The following is a 20,950-nucleotide window of genomic DNA, read 5'->3' on the forward strand; positions in this document are numbered from 1 at the left end:
CTACTTGCACTTTGACGTGCTTTCAAACTGCTAGGTTGGCAGGAGCAGGGACCGAGCAATGGGAGCTCACTCCGTCACTGGGATTCGAACCACCGACCTTCTGATCGGCAAGACCTAGGCTCTGTGGTTTAACCCACAGCACCACCCGCATCCCTTCCTCTATAGATAGATGGATTGAATTTATATACCGCCCTATACTCGGGGGTCTCAGGGCAGTTCGACTCCTGTAAGGCAGGAATCTTTTTGCCCAGAGTGGAGCTCAAATTCATGACCCTGATATTAAGAATCTCACGCTCTAGCAATCTGGAAGGCTGCATTTTCCTCATCCCTACTTTAAAGGTCCTTACAAGAAGAATTGGATAAGCAGCTTGGCTTTGTAAATATTGTTGTTTTCAGAGTCTTCCTGTAGAATCTCAAATTTTGAATGGTGTCTGGGTTTTAATCTTTTGTACCGGGGGGGGGGGAGGTGGGTCTCTAGCATAGCCACAAACTACATTAAACCCTTAAAACTGAGGGGGAGGGCAGAGGGAGAAGGCAATAGCAGGACATAAACAACCAGACCTCAGAGTTTATGCTGGCAAATGAAAAGGAAAAAACAACAACACTGAGGATAAATGCTCATTTGATGGAGCTGGAGTCACATGACTGGAAGCATCAGATAACTCTGTTTACAGCTCAATGCTTGGGTGGGGGCAGGGACTGACGCTGCTTGACAACTTGAGCACTTGCTTGACAACAACCTTACAATGCCGGCACTTAAATGAATGCTTTGTAAAGGCATATGTAACTTTGGGCCTGGATAGTTGGGAGAACAGCTGATGTCATCTGGTTATAACTCTCCAATTGCTGGCATCTGCGAGAGAGGCTCTCTTGGTTGCCCTGCCTTTAGCTGATGCTTATTATGCAGCAATATGGGGGACAGCCTTCTCGGTGGTGGCACCCCAGTTCTGGAATTCCCTCCTCTACAAGATACAACTGGCACCAACTCTCTTGAGTTTTTGGCACTAGCTGAGGAGCTGGTTAATTATTTCTAAATTTTGCAGAAAGTGGCTTGTGTCAGGTCACTTGGTGAGCTCATAGCAAAGGTGAGATTGGAACCTGGGGGGACTTCCGGGTTGGCGCGTCTGTCTAATGGCGGATTCCCTCCGAGCTCCGGAGGGAATCGGCTCAGCAGGGGATCGGGTCTTACCGTGCCGGCGACACGGGGACCCTCACAAACCACGTACACGGGGTACGTGGACATGGTGACTCGGCGGGCATCGTAAGCGCCCCCCGACCCGTGAGAGAGCCTTTTTAAAGGCTAAGGATCGGGTGCCTGGGAGCGGCGTGGTGCTGTGAGTCTTCTGCTACCCCTGCCGAGCGAAGCCGCATGCCATTCTTCAGTCAGCGCTAACTTCTTCCTGCTAAATTTGGACTCAAAACTAAGAGCAACAACCCGTGAGTAATTTGAAAATTGGATTATAAATTTTTCGGATTGGATTTGGTACGAACGGAGGAGATGAAAAAAAAGGGAAGTCCGCCTCCTCCATATTGTTAATAGTGCAAGCAAGGATTTGACAACTAAAGTTGCGGGAAAACTTGTGAGATTGGATAAAAAATACAGACCTCACGGATTTAAAAGACCTAAGCTAAGGTGCTGGAGGACAAGAGATTATTTTGTTTGAAATTAAGTATCACCCTACTCAAGCCCGGGAGCAATCCGAGCTAAGAGCCTGCTGAGACATAGATACTTTTGACAGCTGTCAAATTAGCTGTCAAAGTTGAAAGAACTGAAAATTGAAACTTTAACCGATTAAATTGCTACAAATTATTACAAATAAGGAAAGATCGACACAAACAAGTCTGACTTTTGGATCGGAGAGGGAAAGATCATTAAAACCAGAATCCCTCTAGAGGGGACTCTTGGACATTGCAAGAATGGAACTAAAACAAGGAATACAGGAAATACGTGCTGGTTTGAAAGAGCTGATCTCTCTTGTGGGAAATTTGATACAGAGGAATGAGAAAGGCCTTGTTTTGTCTATGAGCCCACCAGACCCGAAGCTATCTGAAAATACACTAACTGATTTGGAAAGGGACTCATCGTTTGAAACACAGGCAGCTGGACAAGGGAAAGAACCCAAGATTGAGGAGGAAAAGACACCTGCCAAGCAAAAGGAGCTGAAGGAAGGGAAGGCTGAGACACCACATAAAGGAGAGGAGAGACCAAGATCTGCTAAGAAGAAATCTAAACTGACTAAGGTGAAAACAGGACTATTTGGGACATATAGATTTATGAAACAATGTTGGAATATGGGACACAAGCAAACAGGTTTAACTGAAAGAATCATCGCCAACATTGAGAAAATAAGTCTTCGATCCTGGGAGTTAAGCATGAGAGACTTTCGAAGGAATCGGCTGAAAGGAACTGTGAGAGACTTGCGCGCCTCGGACGTGAGATCACCAGGCTAGAAAGATGGACTAAATATACTTTGATTAAGGATTGAAGCCGGGGGAGAAGGGTGGGACTTAACAGTCCGAAGGGGGTTGAAGTTTTTTTTTTTTTGTTCTCTACCTATTAATTTTTATAGAATAAAGAATATTTTATAAGAATGGGGAATCCGTGGGGGGGAAAGGGTGGCAATTTTAGGAAAGGTATCTTTTTTTCTTTTTTAGAAACATGCTTATATCTTTTTTCTGTTCTTTTACTCTTATACAGAGGATTAAGGGGTATACGTTAATAAAATGCTAGCACAACAAATGAATTAAAGTATAATTTTATAATTAAAATGAATTTAATCAAACTAGGGTTAAGTAATTTTAATAAAATAAGGTACAGGATGTTTAGGGGAAAAACTTGCTAGAATAAATAAATTGGAGTTGGGAAACAATAGGAGGAGACGTGGGGAAGTCCTCAAAAGAAGTTATTGAAAATAAGTGTAAAGAGGTGAACCTCTTTTTCTTTTTCCTTTTTTTCTTTTTTTTTTGGATGTATGTTTCTATGTTCCTGAGCTTTGATTCTTAATGTAATCTTTTCTGGAAAATTAATAAAGATTATATATATAAAAAAAAAAGAGATTGGAACCTGGTCTGCATTTCTGTCTCTTTGTCTCAACTCAGGGGTGGGAAACCTCTGGCTTGCAGGATAATCTGTGGGAAGCATGCTGTTGAAGCAGACTTCTGCAGCCAGCAGGATGAGTGGACAACACAATCCTGCTCAGTTTGGCGGCACCTGCCTGTTCCCCTGCTGAGAACAGGTGTGCACAGCCTAAGTGCAGTGTGGGGCTGTTTGAACGCTCTTTTGCAAACAGTCCGGTGCTGCTCTTTAAACTTCTGATTTTGGAGATTCAGAGAGTCATTTGGGGGTATTGTAAAGGGGTTTTCAAATAGCTCCATGCTGCACTTTGAAGTTCTGACAGCAGGGGCTACAAAGCACCGCATTACTTGATGTCGCTATGGTTTCAGGTGATTGACAGGTGTGTGGCCCCAGCCACATATACAATTTGGCCCTGCAGGGGTGGAGAAATAAGGATATGGCCTGCTGGTTAGAAATGGTTTCCTATTCCTTCCCCAGCCGATGATTCTTTTATTGTGAAGTTGACACTATACAAGGGAATCCTGTTGCTTCTGGTTTCTTCTGATATTAATAATCGGGAGTACTCTTATTACACCTCAGTTGAATGGATCACAGAGATGTGCATTACCACCTCCTTAGGTAAAAGCATAACCAGCGGATCGAATTAATGTTGGCTAATGTAAACAAGGAGTGGCTCTGCTGGATGCAAGTTCCTTGTGAAAGCTTTACTTGTGGAAGTTTCCCAGTGAGCGGGCCAAGAAAAACAGAGTCATTTAGTCCTCTGAGGTGTTCAGTAACAGAATGGTTCTCAAAGAAGCAGTCGATGTAGCTTTGGGTAATGAAGGCTGCATGGTGTATGCAGCAGAATGAGGAGAGTTCATGTCTCAGTTCAGTAGTGAACCTTGCTACGGAATTTAAGGGCCAGACATCTTCTCCCTGCCCAACCTACACTGCAGGGTTGTTGGGAGCATAAAACAGACAGAAATGCTGCCTGACCTCTTTGGAGGAAAGATGAGGTGCAAATGTGACAGATATGTAAATAGAAGATAGTGGCTGCTCAAAAGGGCACCAAACCATACAGTAATGTTGGCCACACTGTCAGCTTTGGGTCTTGTTATGTGGGGGCCTTTCTCTGTCTCTTCTCAAGGCCTTATTCCCTCAGCATGTTATATTCTGCCTGTTCCTTTACACTTGTTCTAACAAAAACAAGCCCAAGAGCTACAATTTCCAGAGCTCCCTGTGAGGAGGGACAGTTAAACCACTCTGAAAACTGTTGCTCCATGAGGGGAGCAGGTGTCTCCTAACCTATTCTCAGAACCCATCAGAGACTGAAGTTCCTAGAATTCTTTGGACTGTTGAAAGTGGTCCAGGTGGGGCCTGCCTGTATGTGCAGTGGCTCTGATGCGTGAACATCAGAAATAAATTCTAGGCTTTCATGTTCGGTACAAAAAAGGGTATGTGGCAAATTGGCTGCCATTAATGAACTAATAATGCACCCCCAAGTACACCTGCCCTCTCCAGCAGTTGTTGCAGGGAAAGATTGGTAATGGTACGTAGACGTATTTTAGGGAATCTTGCCAGCTCACTTGGGACCTCTGAGTTCATCCAAACTGCTATCTATGCTTGCTTCTCCATTAGCCCTTTTCTCTGGAATTGCCACCCTTTGGTCATATGCTTTTTACAGAGAATCCAGATGTTGCTGTTGTTAAATTGCTGCAGTCCAGTATTTTCTGTGTTGTCCTCCTGTATTTTTCAGATCTCAGTTGTGGGCATTTTTAGCTGCTGTAGTCGAATGGGACTGCAGCTCAGGCAAAGCACTATGGAAGATCGTGTCATTAATTTAAAAACTCCTGTTTGTAAGTCCTGCTCTTTGTATTGCTTCCTGTTGCTTCCTGCTGAGAAATGTGAGAGAGCCCCTTAACTGGCGCATTGACAGCTTCTCCTCCAGATGGGCTGGTGGGGAGCTTTAAGTTACTGTATTTAGGAAAAATGACTACAGCAGAGGGAGACTCTGAACACTTTCACCATTAACAGTAGTTTTGTGAGTTCAGTCCTTCAAGAATTCACAGTGTGTAGCAGCAGATAAGAAAGCCAATGTCACATGTGTTGCAGTTTTCAATGGGATTGCATTGTTCATGACTGAAACATTCTAAATCTTGCCTCTTACTGTTATTTTAATTGCTACTGTCCCTGATTTAAATTCTACACTTTGTAACAGGGCCTGTAACAAAAGAAAAGGAACTTATGTCTTATGAATGGTTAACCTACACCTTTAATAACTCTTGCTTTTATTCTTCTAAAGTAAAGAGGTTTGTTTTGTCCCACTTTTCCTTCCCCAGGACTCTGCAGAACAAGAATCTCCCCACCCTAACAAAGGCGATGTTCTTCAACTTACGAACCATTCTGCTTTCTGACCCAGATAGAGCCAGCCAGCAGTGGAAAGAGGAAGGTCTGTTTCACCTCTCCTACAGTACAATGTTCAGGTGAGCACAGCATACCTAAGCCCTTTCCTCTGATACAGGAAGATGGTGGTGAGGTCTACTCAGGGCCAGCATATATTTATTCAGACAGTTTATATACCGCTTAGTTGCCATCATCTCGAAGTGATGCACAAAAAACTCAGTATAATCAGTTAACATTATAAAGTCAGAATTCAATTAAGCTGCCTGCTGGAATAAAAAAGTATTCAGTGGGTGCTGGAAGTTCAACAGGTGGGGAGAGGGCTGTCTATCTCAACTAGAAAGGCATCTCATAAAACTGGGCTCGCAATACCAACCCAATGGCTCCTTGTGGATACAAGCCATGCATCTGAACCATGGGCGGCCACCAGTAGTGACTTGGCAGGGATATAAGGGATCAGGTGGTTCCTACATCAGATACCCCAGTAGTGATGTATGGAAGTGAGAGCTGGACCATAAAGAAGGCTGATCACCAAAGAATTGATACTTTTGAATTATGGTGTTGGAGGAGACTCTTGAGAGTCCCATGGACTGCAAGAAGATCAAACTTCTCCATTCTTAAGGAAATCATCCCTGAGTGCTCACTGGAAGGACAGATCGTGAAGCTGAGGCTCCAATACTTTGGCCACCTCATGAGAAGAGAAGACTCCCTGGAAAAGACCCTGATCTTGGGAAAGATGGAGGGCACAAGGAGAAGGGGACGACAGAGGACGAGATGGTTGGACAGTGTTCTCGAAGCTACCAGCATGAGTTTGACCAAACTGCAGGAGGCAGCGGAAGACAGGAGTGCCTGGCGTGCTCTGGTCCATGGGGTCACGAAGAGTCGGACACAACAACAACAACAACAACAACAACAACAACAACAACAACAACAACACATCAGATACCCAGTGGCATCACTGGGTACCAGATGGGACTCCTAACTCACCAGGGGACCCATTGCCAACCCTCTGCTTTTCTTCCTCCCTGCTCTTGCTACCTGTTTGCCATTCCTCACAAGGAAAACGAACAGCAACAGGAAGGGAGAGAAGGAACAGCAGCATCCATCGGACCTTGTCCTCTCCCTCCGAGTGAGTCTGCAAACTGGACCAGCCCATAGGTTGAGGGCCATTTTTTGAATGATGTCACAACATTGGTCATGGTGGCTGAGATTAATGGGAGTAAGAGTCTAATAGCATCTGGAAGGCCACAGCTTCCCCATCCTGCTCTAAAGACTGCTGGCCCTCACTTTTTTACAAAAGTTATCAAGAGTTGTAACCCAAGGTGACTTTGCACTTGTGGAAAGGACTTCTGCTTCCACATTGTGGGACACTGTTTTCAAAACAGATGGAAGCTGGTTTGAGGGAAGATGTGCCAGAGAACAGCATTTCTCCAGAAGCAAGAGCATTGTGGCTGATGTTGTGTGTACTCACAGGAGTCTGAGTAAACAGCAATGTGTACACAGTCATTGTACACATTGTACACATAGTGCAAACCATAGATGGTGATATTGTCAATAGATGAGGAGACTGATTATGAGAAAAATGGGATGGAAGAGATAAAACTCAGCTTTGGATATACTGAGCATGAGACAAGCAAGAAGAATAGCAGAAAAGCAGATATTTAATATAGATATGAATTTTCAAAAGGCACGCATAATGAGTTGAGGATGAAAGGGTTTGAATAGAGAGGTAGAGATGCTACCATTTCCATATAAATGGTACTGAAAGTCATTGTAATTAATACATTTGTTCAAGATGACTGTGATATTTATATTGCAAGAAAATAATAGTATTTTAAAGAGGATTTTTATTGTTTCTATCCCCACTTGCCAGAGCTGGGTTCCTGACACTGTATGGCAATGAAGGCAAAGATTATGAGGATAGCAGGAATCAAGCTAAAGACCTGGCCTTCTCCCTGGAAATATACACTGAGTTTTATAAACTGGACCGTCTTTTGATGAAAGCTGCTCGCTCCATCTTGAGTGCAGGTTGGTGTGTCTGGTCAAGAACAATCATTCCCCAAACTCTGGTGCTTGGTAAATTGGAAGTGGTGTGTGGCTTGGCCTCCAAAAACAACGCTCTCCATCACCAAACCTGGAAATTCATCTCTCAGCCTTTGTAGGCAGAGCTAACTGCTTGAGGCACCAGACTTGGGGAGAGCTCATGGGACTCTGGAGAATTGTAGGAGGCTGCCCCGCCCCAGCATTTGCTGTTTGAGGTGGCTGCCTCAATCTGCCTAATGGTAGGGTCGGCTCTGCCCTATCCCCCAACACACCTTTCTTTATGTAAATTTATTTTTTGTATTTTAAAATTAAGTTATGTATATTTGCATAAATGCATATGTTTATGTGTGCGCATGCACACACACACACACGAGCACACAGATCTCTAATGGATCTTGGATAGCCTTAGGATTTCAGAACCGGAAGGTAATTTGAAAGCAATCTACTCCAGCTTCCCTGCTTTGTGCAGGAATTTTGCAATAACAGATTCCTATGCAGATGGGCCTGATGGGCCTCTTAGTTCATCTAAGTGAAGGCAAGTCCAGCACCTCCCAGGGAAGCTTTCTATACTGTCGAGAAGCTCTTGCTGTTAGGACCTTCTCCTCATGTTAAGCCCAAATCTGCCTCCTTGCAATTTCCACCCCTTTGTTTTGTCTTGCCCTCTGGACCAAAAGTACACAAGTCTGCACCACTGTCTAGATCTGGTGACCCATCACCATTGAGCTTTTTTGCTAAACCAGCAGAGCTTCCATTCCACTCCTTTTGCACCGCTGCCGGAGCCATCTCTACCTTGGCAGCATTTTGGGTTAGGCCGTGTCCCTCAAGTTTCATTCTCATGTCTTCAGAGTTTTGGCGGCGGCAGCTGCTGCTCCACTAACCAGATGTTCCCAGTTGCAAAAAATAAGCCCATAACACTGCTGCATAAATGTGATCTGACAGTAACAGAAATGTAGCTTCCGAGAAGGACTAGACTACTTAATGTACAGAAGCTATTATGAGCAGTAGATGGTGCTGTTGTGCAACCTTTCAGGTCATTTTGCCTTGCAGGGAGTTGTGGTTTGCTTGTTTTTTTAAGGAATAGATAGATCTGGTTTTTCAGATCTTTTTCACCGTCCCTCAGACTTTGTGGGGGGTCGGACTATATTTTTTGGGGGGAAATGAACGAATTTCTATGCCCCACAAATAACCCAGAGATGTATTTTAAATAAAAGCACATATTCTACTCATGTAAAAACACCAGGCATGCCCCACAAATAACAGAGATGCATTTTAACTAAAAGGACACATTCTACTCATGTAAAAACACGCTGATTCCTGGACCATCCGTGGGCCGGATTCAGAAGGTGATTGGGCCAGATTCAGCCCCCGGGCCTTAGTTTGCATACCCATGGGTTACCCATTAGAATGATACTTGCAGAATAGTGGAAAAACTATGAGGACTACTACTGAAACAGTGGAAACCTCCATGGCAGCAGAGTTCCACCACTGGCATAGCCCAGCAGAGGGACCACCACCTAATCCTAACTCCTCTCTTCCAATAGTGCTTATTATGGGGTTAGGATTCTGCTCTGTGCTGTACACATATCAAAAGATAAGACAGTCCTTTTCTACAGACTTACAGTCTAGTAGACATGATTCAAAAGGAAAGGGGAATGGGGAGGGAAGAGGAATGCAAGTATCCGAACAGTTCCTCCTCCTCTAGCTGGTTGATGGGGCCCAACTAGTCCTTACCATGCCATTATACACCTCCTGGGAGGCAAAGGTTTCAGCCTCTGCTCACTGACAAAGACCAGAGTGTGCTTCCCTTTATCTCTGCAATCCCAGGGTACTGCTTAGAGTTCTCCTGGATTCAAATTCTTTCTCAGCTATGAATGGTGGCATTGGAGAATCTTTCAGTATACCTACTGATTTATGAAATCATTTGTCTCCCACCTTTCATTCTTAACAAGGACCCTCAAGACGGCTAACAATTAAAATTGGAATTAATGCATATAATGCAATAATCTAAGGCAATCTAAAATAATCTCACAGGGTTGTTGTCCGGATAAAATGAGACGGCCCCATATGTGCTGTTCTGACCTCTTGTGGGAGGAGGTATATTAGTGCAATCACAATAATACAACATTCCTATTGATGCCACTGGCTTTTCTATGTGCAGCGGAAAAGAAGGAAATCAACAGCCTTAGGAAGCACCTCTGGAAGTTACTGTCTGTGAAGAGACTGGATTGCAGAGCTAACCGAAGTGTTTGGCTGGACAGCTACAAACAGCACTTGGTAGACCTTGGAGTAGATGAAAATATGCAGACAAGAGCAATGCTGTTGCAGCTCTGGAGCACTCAGGTAGGAAATTCCACCATCCCACTTCCTCAATCGACACTTTTATTTTGGAGTTTAAACGATAGGCATGACTCTCCACTTCCAAACTTCCATGCAATATTATATACATAATATTGTATATAAACAGTAGAATGTATCATTTGATGTAATAATCCAGAAATGGTAGCTGAGGGAAGTCAACAGGGAGGGGGAAAATTGGGAAATGTATGTTTAACAATGATATTGGATATTTGTTTTGAGAAAAGAAAATTAATAAAAATTATTTTAAAATAATAATAATACAGTCATACCTCAGGTTAAAGTAGCTTCAGATTGAGCGTTTTCAGGTTACGCTCCGTGGCGACCCAGAAGTAACTGAATGTGTTACTTCCAGGTTTCGCCGCTTGCGCATGAGCAGACACTCAAAATGACGTCACACGCATGCACAGACGCGGTGAATCACGACCCGCGCAGACGCGGGTTGCGTTCACTTCAGGATGTGAACAGGGCTCCAGAACGGATCCCATTTGCATCCAGAGGTACCACTGTACTGACCAACTGGATAGCTCAGCTGGTTAGAGCGTCTTGCTGATAACGCCAAGGTTGCAGGTTTGAGCCCCATATGGAAAAGCTGCATATTCCTGCATTGCAGGGGTTTGGACTGAATGATCCTCAGGGTCCCTTCCAACTCTATGATTCTATTACCTATATGGGCTAAAGCCTGACTTGGTATAAAACAGTTTACTACTAGGGGAGTATCAGTAGTGGCAGAAGAACATTGTATTCAGGAGCCCCTAATCAGTTTCCAGAGGAACCTTTGTGAGCACACTCTGAAAACCACTGCATGCAGCTTGCTTTTCTGCTTCTTCCACCTGTAAACCCCGCCCCCTGTACACACACACATTCCACACGCATTAGTGCATCTGCCCCAAATGACATTGCACTCTACAGTTTCCCTACAGCTTCCCTAGGAGATGACAGGAATTTTCTGGAATGCAGTCTCCAAGGAGGCGGAAGAGACTTTATTCCACCACCACCCCGAGAAGCACGAATAAACGCATTTGCTTGCAACATGAATGATTAAAAACCTTGTGCACTTTGTCCCCTCCTTTAAATGCCTGCACTTTAATTAAAAGAGCAGTCGCCCTCCTTGAAAAGTTGTGCGGAATAAACTTGCATCCTCTTCTCCAAAAACAGTATGAATTATGTATGCCCTGCGCTCTTCCCTGTTAGGTTTAATGTACTGTAGATGCACTTGCCATCAGCGATGGTGCTATATTGCATTTCACTTAATCATCACAATTTTAAAAAGAAAAGCAAAGGAAAAGTACACAAAGCTTGGTCCGCCGGATATTTTTTTTACCCTTGATTTTCCACGGAGTGTATTTTCCAGATTCTGAAATAGATTTGCCATCCTGGGTGCAAAGGGGCAGGTGGAAAACTTCCCTATGCAAAGACAACCTGTTTTTATAATTAGGAAACTCTGAAACCCTCTTCAAAAGTTCACCTGCTACATGATTAGGATAGTGCATGGAGGAGAATGGAGATGAGCTCATCAGCTCCATCCTTTTATGTCACCTCTTGAACTCTCAGATCGGTAACTTTCCATGGCTTGGGAACTGAACTTCTTTGGCAAGCAACCTTCTCTACTTGTGTCAGCTCTCCACACATTTTGAAAGCCTGGAAGACCAGGGTTCTAGATTGTACAGCGCATGTGTACAGCAGGCTCCCTGCTACAGAAATTCAGCCCCAGACATGCGGAGGGCTATGATGAGAACATGGTGGAGGGGGCATGTTCAAGCTAGATGCTAAAAACTCGAGCGGAGCTGAAACTGTCCCTTGCATGATTCCAGTTACATGGAGGAAATGTACTTCCAAAGAGGGCTTGAGTTCTCAGCTGTCCATTTAGCACTGATGGTCAAACTCTCGCTCCAGGTTCAACACATTTAGGAAGGGGGCTTAACATTGTAAACGGGCCATGGGGGTGAGGGGGGTGGTACGCCCCAGGTGCCATCTGGGGGGGTGACATCGCAGCCACCCTCACCCCCTGGGACTCTCGCTGCTTGCTGTACACCCCCAGGACTTGCACTGCTTGCTGTGCATGCCCCGGGATGCACACTGCTTCCTGCACCCTGATGCGTGCCACGCTCCCTGGGACGTTCGCCAGCCATGCCCCCAGATGTACACCACCCCCAGTGCTGGAGCAGGTAGCTTCGCCACTGCCTGGAATTGAAGCTGGCACCTTTTGCGTTCAACTTTCCTGGCACTTTTTCTCCATATGGCCGTTGGCTGCAGCAAGCTTAATGATGTGTATCAATACAAGCCAACTTCATAAGCTAGGTCTAAACAAAGCACAAGACTAGAGCAAAAGCTGTGAGGTTTAGGAAAAATTGGGGGGGGAGCAAATATCTCACTTTTTCCTTTTTTTACTCCCTTTTGCTTTGTTCAGCCTTTAGAGAGCAGTATAACCATTCTTTTCCAGATTGTTCCTGTAGTTCAGATTGCTAGAAGCCTTGTTTTTGAACTGGAAGTGAGATGTAGGAATTGTATAGAGAGAAAGGGATGTTCTGTGGCTCAGTAAAAGGACACACACCATGCACGCAAAAGGTCTCGCGTTGCATCTCTGGTAAGGGATGTGAGAAGGCAGTGATTTCTATACTCATCACAATCTGTTCTGCTTCCATTCTGCAGCACTTTGGTTTCCACCAAATACTACATTATTCACCATGCTGTCTGCTATGGCTGAATTTATGTCGTAATTTCTGTTACCATTATCTCCACGTATTCAACCATGCTTGGTTCGGGTGCATGAGCTCTGGCGCACCGAAACCCTTAGGAAAACTGACATAATTTGCATATGTAATGTAAGGGAGGTAGATTAAGATGCAAAGTTATCCCCCCCCCAAACACACTCCATCCAAACTCTCTCCAACATAGTCAATCAGGTTGAGCTTGCCCTGCAACTGGTTCCCATTGATTTCAACAGGTCTGCTCTAAGTATGACATGGGTACAAGCCTTCATGTTCTGCTTCCAGCTTTGATTCAATTACAGTGGTACCTCAGGTTACATACGCTTCGGCGGCGCAGCGGCAGCAGGAGGCCCCATTAGCTAAAGTGGTGCTTCAGGTTAAGAACAGTTTCAGGTTAAGAACAGACCTCCAGAATGAATTAAGTTCTTAACCCGAGGTACCACTGTATATGCCTAAATTCACAGGGCTTGTCCAGGCTCCTCCTGTTATTGTCTTCCTGATAAAAGAATTGTCAGATGCTTCGAGTTTCTGAAGGAGCCGATTAGGTCTGGGAATACTACCATTAATAATGCACAAGTGCTTGAAAGGTATTTATCAGCCTTTCAGGGCAATCCTTCAAGAACCATCCTCTTGTTAATTTACTTTCATGTTATGGATGCAGTTGGTGTTCTTTACAAATGAAAATGATATTTACAGTGACTTGTGTTTTGTTTCCTTATGTTGTTGTAGTAGATGCTTTATTGATTCATGAGTTGTTGTTTTGTTGTTGTTGACAATCTTGTTGTTGTGTTTATTTTTAGAGTAATGCAGGGCCTGCAGTTTTCTGGCTTCTCCTGTTTCTTTTAAAATACCCTTCAACCATGGCAGCAGTTCAAGGTGAAATGGAAGGAATCTTTCAAAGTAGAAGACAAAAAATTGGACAAATGCATGGAATCAGCCAAGAGATTTTAGACTGCACACCCATTTTTGGTTAGTAATCTCACATTTGGAGCCAGCTTCAGGCAATTTGATACCTTCCATGAAACTTTTTTTAAAAAAACAAACATGTTATTTATTATTACATGTATATCCTGCCTTTGCTCCAGAGAGCAAGGTAGCATATATGGTTCTCCCCATCCCTATTTTTTTGCCTCAACAATCCTGTGAGGTAGGTTAGGCTGGCAAATGGTGTCTGGGTCTAGGTCACCCAGTGAGTTTCATGGAGAAGTGTGGATTTGAACTCTGGTCTCCCAGGTCCTAGCCAACACCCTAACCGCTAGACCACACTAGCTCACAGCAGTACCACTGGCTCCTGAAGTCCCTGCACCCATTCCATGTGCCTCTTTGACATCCAATTTCCCTTCACATATTTCCCTTCACCACCAGATTCTCTACTGTCCCTACATTTCTGTGGTCTGAGTTGCACTGTTTCCAGATACCCCTATCATGGTTATAGCTGTCTCCATGTGCTGCCCAGTTACTCAGTCTTTCTGAATCTGTGCAGAGCCAGCCCTGTCATTAGGAAGAGTAAGGCAATCATCATTGGGGCAGGGCCTACATACTTAAAGCTGGATCCCTGCTTCAGACCTTTCGCCTCAACATGTGGTCATGAGGGGGCATAATGGTGGGGGCAATAAAAGCATCTGCCCCTCAGACAACCATAATCACCTGAGAAGAGAACAACTGAAGCAGCCTAATATCTGCACTTCTGTGCAGGAAATGGTACATAACTCTCATATGATGGCACCAGCTCAAGTATTCTATTACATGTGTCCTGTTTCAGTCATGCTGGGAACCTACAGGGAGCTGAGCAAGACTTGGAAGGACTGGTTTTGAATGGGAGACCAACAGAAGCTGGTGTTACCATTAAACTTTACAGGACCTTGGACAGGTCCTAGGCACCCATGAATTACTTCAACAATGCTCACATAACCAACTGAGGTCCTAAGTCATGGTGGTGGCTTCTTCAGTGCTTGGGCAGAACCCTGGTTTGAGAACCCTGGCATTCTCCTGGTACGATTTCTATCTTCTCATCCAAAAGATTGGAGGACTTTTGGTCCATGACGAGTTGGTGGAGTTCCTCATTGGAGGAGCCTGAGACTACTTCAGGGATAGAGTCAAAGATCAAACCTCCCTATGCAGGGTGATCCATGGAGTGTTATTAATTACTGGGCCTCAGGCACATTTGGGAAGTGCAGGGTCCCTGAGGAAGACTCATATTTGTAGAAGGCTCGATCAATATCTGAAGAGCAATAAGTTGGCAGGCACTTAATACCTCTTTCACTCACTCTCACTCTCACTCTCTCTCTCTCATTGCCCCCTAAATTTCTCTGGAATGCACATCTAAATTGCTGCTGAGCCTCCCCTGCAAGATTTATGTGAATGTGTGGTTATTCTTAATGTGTAGTCATAAAGGGAAGAGAAATACTTCCTCATTAGCATCTGCCAAATGTAGGACTCCAACATGCTCTTATATAATCATTGCACAAGCGTCCGATTCAACATCAAATTTATTTGCATCTCTCAAGAGAAGTAAGGTTGTGCCTAATGTTCATGGGTGGATATTTCTGGCATACAAAGGTCACATTCTACACCACCCCCTCCCATACCTGTACCTTTTCAGATTGGTTCACTGTACCTCTGTGGAGCTGCTTCGGCACCATTTTTAAAATCCTTATTCTTTTTGGCTGCCTGATCCAGCCAGTCAAGGAGCACAAAGCCAGCGTGATATCACAGTGCCACATAACCAATCAGGGCTGGCTACGTGATGATGTCATCAATCCAATTAGAGCAGCAGCCATGCCTCCTGCCCTCTCTTTGAATGGGCAACAGTCTTTGTCATATTTTGCATGGCCTCCCAAGCTATCACAAAATCCCTCCACCTACATTTCATCTCATTGAGCAATGGAGGAATGCCCAAATTTCCTTGTTGGCTTTTGGAGGAACACTCAGATAATTAAGGTATTAATTTACACAGCATTTCTAACTGATGGTGGACTTTAAAACTCCTAGTTTAGTCATCTCTTCCCTTCCGAACGTGGAGAAACAGTGGTGCAGCGTTGCCAACATTGTGATCAGAACTGAGAAATCTAAAAGACAACAAGGTAGCCCTAGACCACCATGTCCTTTCATTAGATTACTCCTTAGGCACAAGGAGTATTTTAAGTCACTACATCTTGTTCCAAGCACTGCAACTCCTACATTTGCACCATAGTGCCTTTGTCACCGACCATGTTTCCTTAAAGAGGAATGTTCATTAACTCTGTTCAAAACTGCTATTAAAACAGGGTTGATTTGTCCCGGCAGTGACACATTTTCACACCATTCTTCCTGCTAAAGATCAGCATATGCCGTGTAAGGACCTTTTTCAGCTGCTAGGGAAGATGGGCAATAAACCTGTTCGAACCAAGAATGCTCAAGGAGGATAAGACTCTACTAAGCACAACTGCTTGGAAGTACTTGTCCCATGGCAAAAAAAGAAGAAGCAGCAACTCCAAAAAATCAGCAGATCCACACTATACACTTAAAGCATATTCCATGTACAAACTACAGCTCCCAGTATTCCCAGTTGTTGTTGTTGTTGTTTGGGGGGAAGCCACTTGCTTTAAATGTGTGTTGAATAGCCTTGGAATGTATGGTGCGGATCTGCCCACAGAAAAGTACGTAGTTTATTGGGGGGGGGGGAATCCTAGCCTGGCTTTCACCCTGCCATGAAGTTTTCTATGTACAGGATTTGATATTCATTCATAATAATAATAATAATAATAATAATTTATTATTTATACCCCGCCCATCTGGCTGGGTTTCCCCAGCCACTCTGGGCGGCTTCCAAAAGAATATTAAAATACTATGATACATCAAACATTAAAAGCTTCCCTAAACAGGGCTGCCTTCAGATTCATTCATTCATTCATTCATTCATTTATAAAGGGTCATTCCATTCTTTGCCAGCTAGAAATTGTAGCGGTCTAGTTCAGGAACTTTTTAATTTTACTATAAACTAGTTTTTCAAAACCGCCTCTAAATTCTGGTTCCACAGGGAGCTCGAAGAGATATGGATTGTTTTCCCCACTTTCATTTTATCTTCACAACATCCATGTGAGATAGGTCACCCAGCAAATTCCATGGCTGAGTAGAGAATTAAAACCTGAGTCACGTGGCTCCAGTCTTTACTTTCTGACAGTGACCCCATACTGGCCTCCCACACTATTAAAGAACATAAATCTGTGTTCTTAAATAATTGGAGGGAGTTCTTAAGTCTTTGAGATGTAGGTACGAGGTATGAATGGTCATAGTGCTGTGCGATAAGTATAGTACAATATATGTGCATTACTAGTAGTAATTATTTTTTAAAATATATACATATACCATTTTCAGCCATCAAGATGGATTTAAGGGTAGAACACTAGAAATCTAATGCCGTGAAACAGAATATCTTTCAATCAAACAATAAAAATTAGGCTGTTTATGTTATGTACTAAAATGTGGATATGTACTGTTTTGCTATAAACTGTAAGGAATGGGATGGTGGTTTTATAAAGAAATGGAGGGGAATAGCACACACCTGCTGTTTGCACTTAATGTATTTGCAGCAGGAAACCTTGGTGTAACCGTGATGTGCCTCTGGCAAATGTAAGGAATTGCAAATAGAAGGAATCTAACGGACTGGCAAATGTAATAGAAGGAATCTAAGGAATAAGGCAAATGTAATAGAAGGAATCTAAGGGACACGGGTGGCACTATGGGTTAAACCACAGAACCTAGGACTTGCCGATCAGAAGGTCAGCAGTTCGAATCCCCGCAACGGGATTGCTCGGTCCCTGCTCCTGCCAACCTAGCAGTTTGAAAGCACGTCAAAGTGCAAGTAGATAAATAGGTACCACTCCGGCGGGAAGGTAAACGGCGTTTCTGTGCGCTGCTCTGGTTCACCAGAAGCAGCTTAGTCATGCTGGCCACATGACCCGGAAGCTGTACGCCAGCTCCCTTGGCCAATAAAGCGAGATGAGCGCTGCAACCCCAGAGTCGGCCACGACTGGACCTAATGGTCAGGGGTCCCTTTACCTTTACCTAAGGAACAGAGGAGGTTGCTTTATACTAAGTCAAGACCCTTCCTCCATCTAGCTCAGTAATACACTGACTGACAGTGGCTATCCCAGATTTTAGACAGAGGGTCTTTCTCCCAGCCCCACCAGGAAATGCCCAGGATTGAACCCAATATTTTCTGCATGCAAAGCATGTTCTGTACCATTGAGCTACATCTGCAAGCCTCTTCCTTTTTCACTGGACTAGACTCCTTATCACTTTTCCTTTGCTGCCAGTCCAGTTTTTCAGGAAAGCGTAGGCAATCTTGCATTTCCTAAGGGATATCTCATGGTGGAATTTTCTTAAGTGAATTTGCAGTGTTAGAAAAGTGAGCCATCTCCTTGGCACACAGAGATAAAGGCAGCTGCTCCTACCTTTGCTCCTTTGCATGTTTATTGGACGCAGTAATTTCCCCCCTTTGCTTCTCCCATTTGTACAGACAGCGCATTGAATGAAATGCTACGTTTGACAGCAGCTCCTTTCATCACCAGAGAGGTCCTTCAAGACATGCGCCTGAGACTGGCAGACGGCAGAGAGTACAGCCTGAGAAAAGGAGATAGGCTTTGCCTCTTTCCATTTATAAGCCCTCAAATGGACCCTGAAATTTATGAGGAGCCAGAGGTAAAGCTGCACTGTTCTGAATCATGTTCCTCCTGACAGTTTCCTCCACAGATTCCTTTTACTGTGTGGCTTATTTAAACCCACTGGGTTGAGTATTGTGACAATGCCATGTTCAGCATCTTTAAGACCACAAGAAGATCCTGCTGGCTCTGGCCAATGGCCCATCTAATCCATCAAACCTCTTCTTACATTGGCTCACCAGTTGCCTATGGGAAGCCAGGACCCGAGCACAGCATCACCCTCGCCACTGGTGATTCCCAGTAACTGGTATTCAGAGGCACACTGCCTCCAGTGATGATGAAGGTAGAACAGAAACTTCATGGCTAGTCACCACTGAAAGCCTTAACATCCACGATTCTGCCTAATCCTCTTTCAAAGCCATCCAATATGGTGGTCTTCATTCTATCTTGAGGGAGTGAATGGCACAGTTTAGCTGCCTACTGTGTGAACAAGGGAATCTATCAGCTTTCTTGGATGAACCCCAAGATCTGGCATTATGACAGAGGGAGGAAATATTTTCTCTCTCTACTTTCCCCATGCCTTGCATAGTTTTGACCACCTGCATCACGTCTCCTCTTAATTGCCTTTTCTCTAAACTAATAAGTCCCGAATGCTGCAACCTTGCAATCCTTCCTCAGTGGGGGATTGCTCCATCTCCTTGTTTACTCTCATCTCCCTTGCAGCCTGACATGGGCATAAAACCCATGCCAACATGTCGAAACAGCACAATATTGACAGAGTCACAATCCCATGCCTAAAAACAACCTAGCTTTCTGGGGAGGATTGCACGTGTTTCAGGATTCTTAACGCCATGCTAGCGTACAAACTGGTACTGCTACCAGTTTCTCGAGGATTTCCATTTTCTTCTGAAAGAAACAAGTTTTAGCCCTTAAAGCTAGAGAGATAGGTTTGAAAGCGCTTGTTGACATCTCAAAGGGGAGGGAGGTACAATTTCCAGTGATCAGGAAAGGCAGTTGGGATGCTCAGCAGACTTTTTGCCCCACCAAAGACTAGCTGAACCAGAAGTAATGCTTCACCCTGCACCTAATGACCTTAAGCCATTAGGTGGGTAGGCAAACTAAGGCCCGGGGGCTGCATCCAGCCCAATGGCCTTCTCAATCCGGCCCACAGACGGTTCGGGAATCAGCATGTTTTTCCATGAGTAGAATGTGTGCTTTTATTTAAAATGCATCTCTGGGTTATTTGTGGGGCATAGGAATTCATTCATTTTTTCCCTTCAAAATATAGTCTGCCCCCCCCCCCCCACAAGGTCTGAGGGACAGTGGACCGGCCCCCAGCTGAAAAAGTTTGCTGACCTCTGCAGCTTAAGTCATGTTTGCTTATGGAATTCACTTCAACAGGACATGGAGATTGCCACCAATTTCGGTTATTTTAAAAGGCAACTGGGGGGAAAGGGAGGCTAATTGATGGAAGATCATGCTACCAGTGGATGCCTCTGAATATCAGTTGCTGGGGAACAACAAGAGGAGAATTACCCTCATGTCCTTCTTGAGGGTTTCCCAGGGCATCTAGAATCATAGAATCATAGAGTTGGAAGAGACCACAAGGGCCATCGAGTCCAACCCCCTGCCAAGCAGGAAACACCATCAGAGCACTCCTGACATATGGTTGTCAAGCCTCTGCTTAAAGACCTCCAAAGAAGGAGACTCCACCACACTCCTTGGCAGCAAATTCCACTGTCGAACAGCTCTTACTGTCAGGAAGTTCTTCCTAATGTTTAGGTGGAATCTTCTTTCTTGTAGTTTGGATCCATTGCTCCGTGTCCGCTTCTCTGGAGCAGCAGAAAACAACCTTTCTCCCTCCTCTATGTGACATCCTTTTATATATTTGAACATGGCTATCATATCACCCCTTAACCTCCTCTTCTCCAGGCTAAACATGCCCAGCTCCCTTAGCCGTTCCTCATAAGGCATCGTTTCCAGGCCTTTGACCATTTTGGTTGCCCTCCTCCGGACACGTTCCAGTTTGTCAGTGTCCTTCTAGCTGGCCATTATAAGGAAAATGGATGCTAGACTAGAAGGGTCTTGGATATGATCTAGCAGGGCACTTCTTATGTCCTTAAGCACATTCTATATGAAATGTGTTGCTTGACAGGAGTGCCAAGGCAGACATGGAAAAACAGACTGTCCTTTTGCAATTCATCATTTGGACATACTGATCTCACTTATCTCCCGGCCTGCCATGTGAAATAGTGGAGAGCAACAGAGAGGGGGCAAAAGTCCTCATGGTTTGTGGATGTCGCATACACTGTATTAGCTTGGCTGGAAATGGCAAAATCCTCCATCCGTAAGTGCCTGAGCTGTTACTGTCAACACTGATCTGGCTCACCTGTTCCACCCTTGGTAGAGCGCCCGGAATTACTCTTGCGATAGAAATCTTAATGGATCTACACAGCCATTGCAAGTTGGATATTCGATATGCCAACAAGCCATGATTTCTTGTATCCAAATCACAAAGAGCTTCTGGTTCACATAAACATATGGACACCCCGTGGTTTTCCTACACCTTATTATTCTGTCTTTGGTGACTGGCTGCTGAATGGGTGAATTGATTTGATTGGGGGAAAAGATGGCGTTGGGTGATGACAGAATTTCCATCTGTGATGTTAGATCTGAAGTGGCTCATTCGCACACGCAGCATCTGTTGGTTTTACAGTCACCTGTGAACCTGCTCAGGTAATACG

At 44.4% G+C, this 20,950-nt stretch overlaps 1 protein-coding gene and 1 long non-coding RNA gene across 4 annotated transcripts in view; both read left to right on the top strand.

Annotated features, from left to right (window-relative positions):
• Window positions 1-20,950, top strand: part of LOC308480254 — a 113,381-nt gene that overhangs the window by 80,379 nt on the left and 12,052 nt on the right. The window lies entirely within an intron of this gene.
• The window catches only part of PTGIS (prostaglandin I2 synthase), a 48,428-nt gene that overhangs the window by 21,040 nt on the left and 6,438 nt on the right, over window positions 1-20,950 (top strand). For all 3 annotated transcript variants that reach the window (XM_081011323.1, XM_081011324.1, XM_081011325.1), the window contains exons 4-8: window positions 5,395-5,538; window positions 7,329-7,483; window positions 9,657-9,838; window positions 13,365-13,533; window positions 18,065-18,246. In XM_081011323.1, the coding sequence (XP_080867449.1) occupies window positions 5,395-5,538; window positions 7,329-7,483; window positions 9,657-9,838; window positions 13,365-13,533; window positions 18,065-18,246 (832 nt within the window). The remainder of the gene's footprint in view (window positions 1-5,394; window positions 5,539-7,328; window positions 7,484-9,656; window positions 9,839-13,364; window positions 13,534-18,064; window positions 18,247-20,950) is intronic.

This window comes from Podarcis pityusensis (genome assembly GCF_964106645.2).
Source record: "Podarcis pityusensis genome assembly, chromosome: 6".
Taxonomy (NCBI): domain Eukaryota; kingdom Metazoa; phylum Chordata; class Lepidosauria; order Squamata; family Lacertidae; genus Podarcis; species Podarcis pityusensis.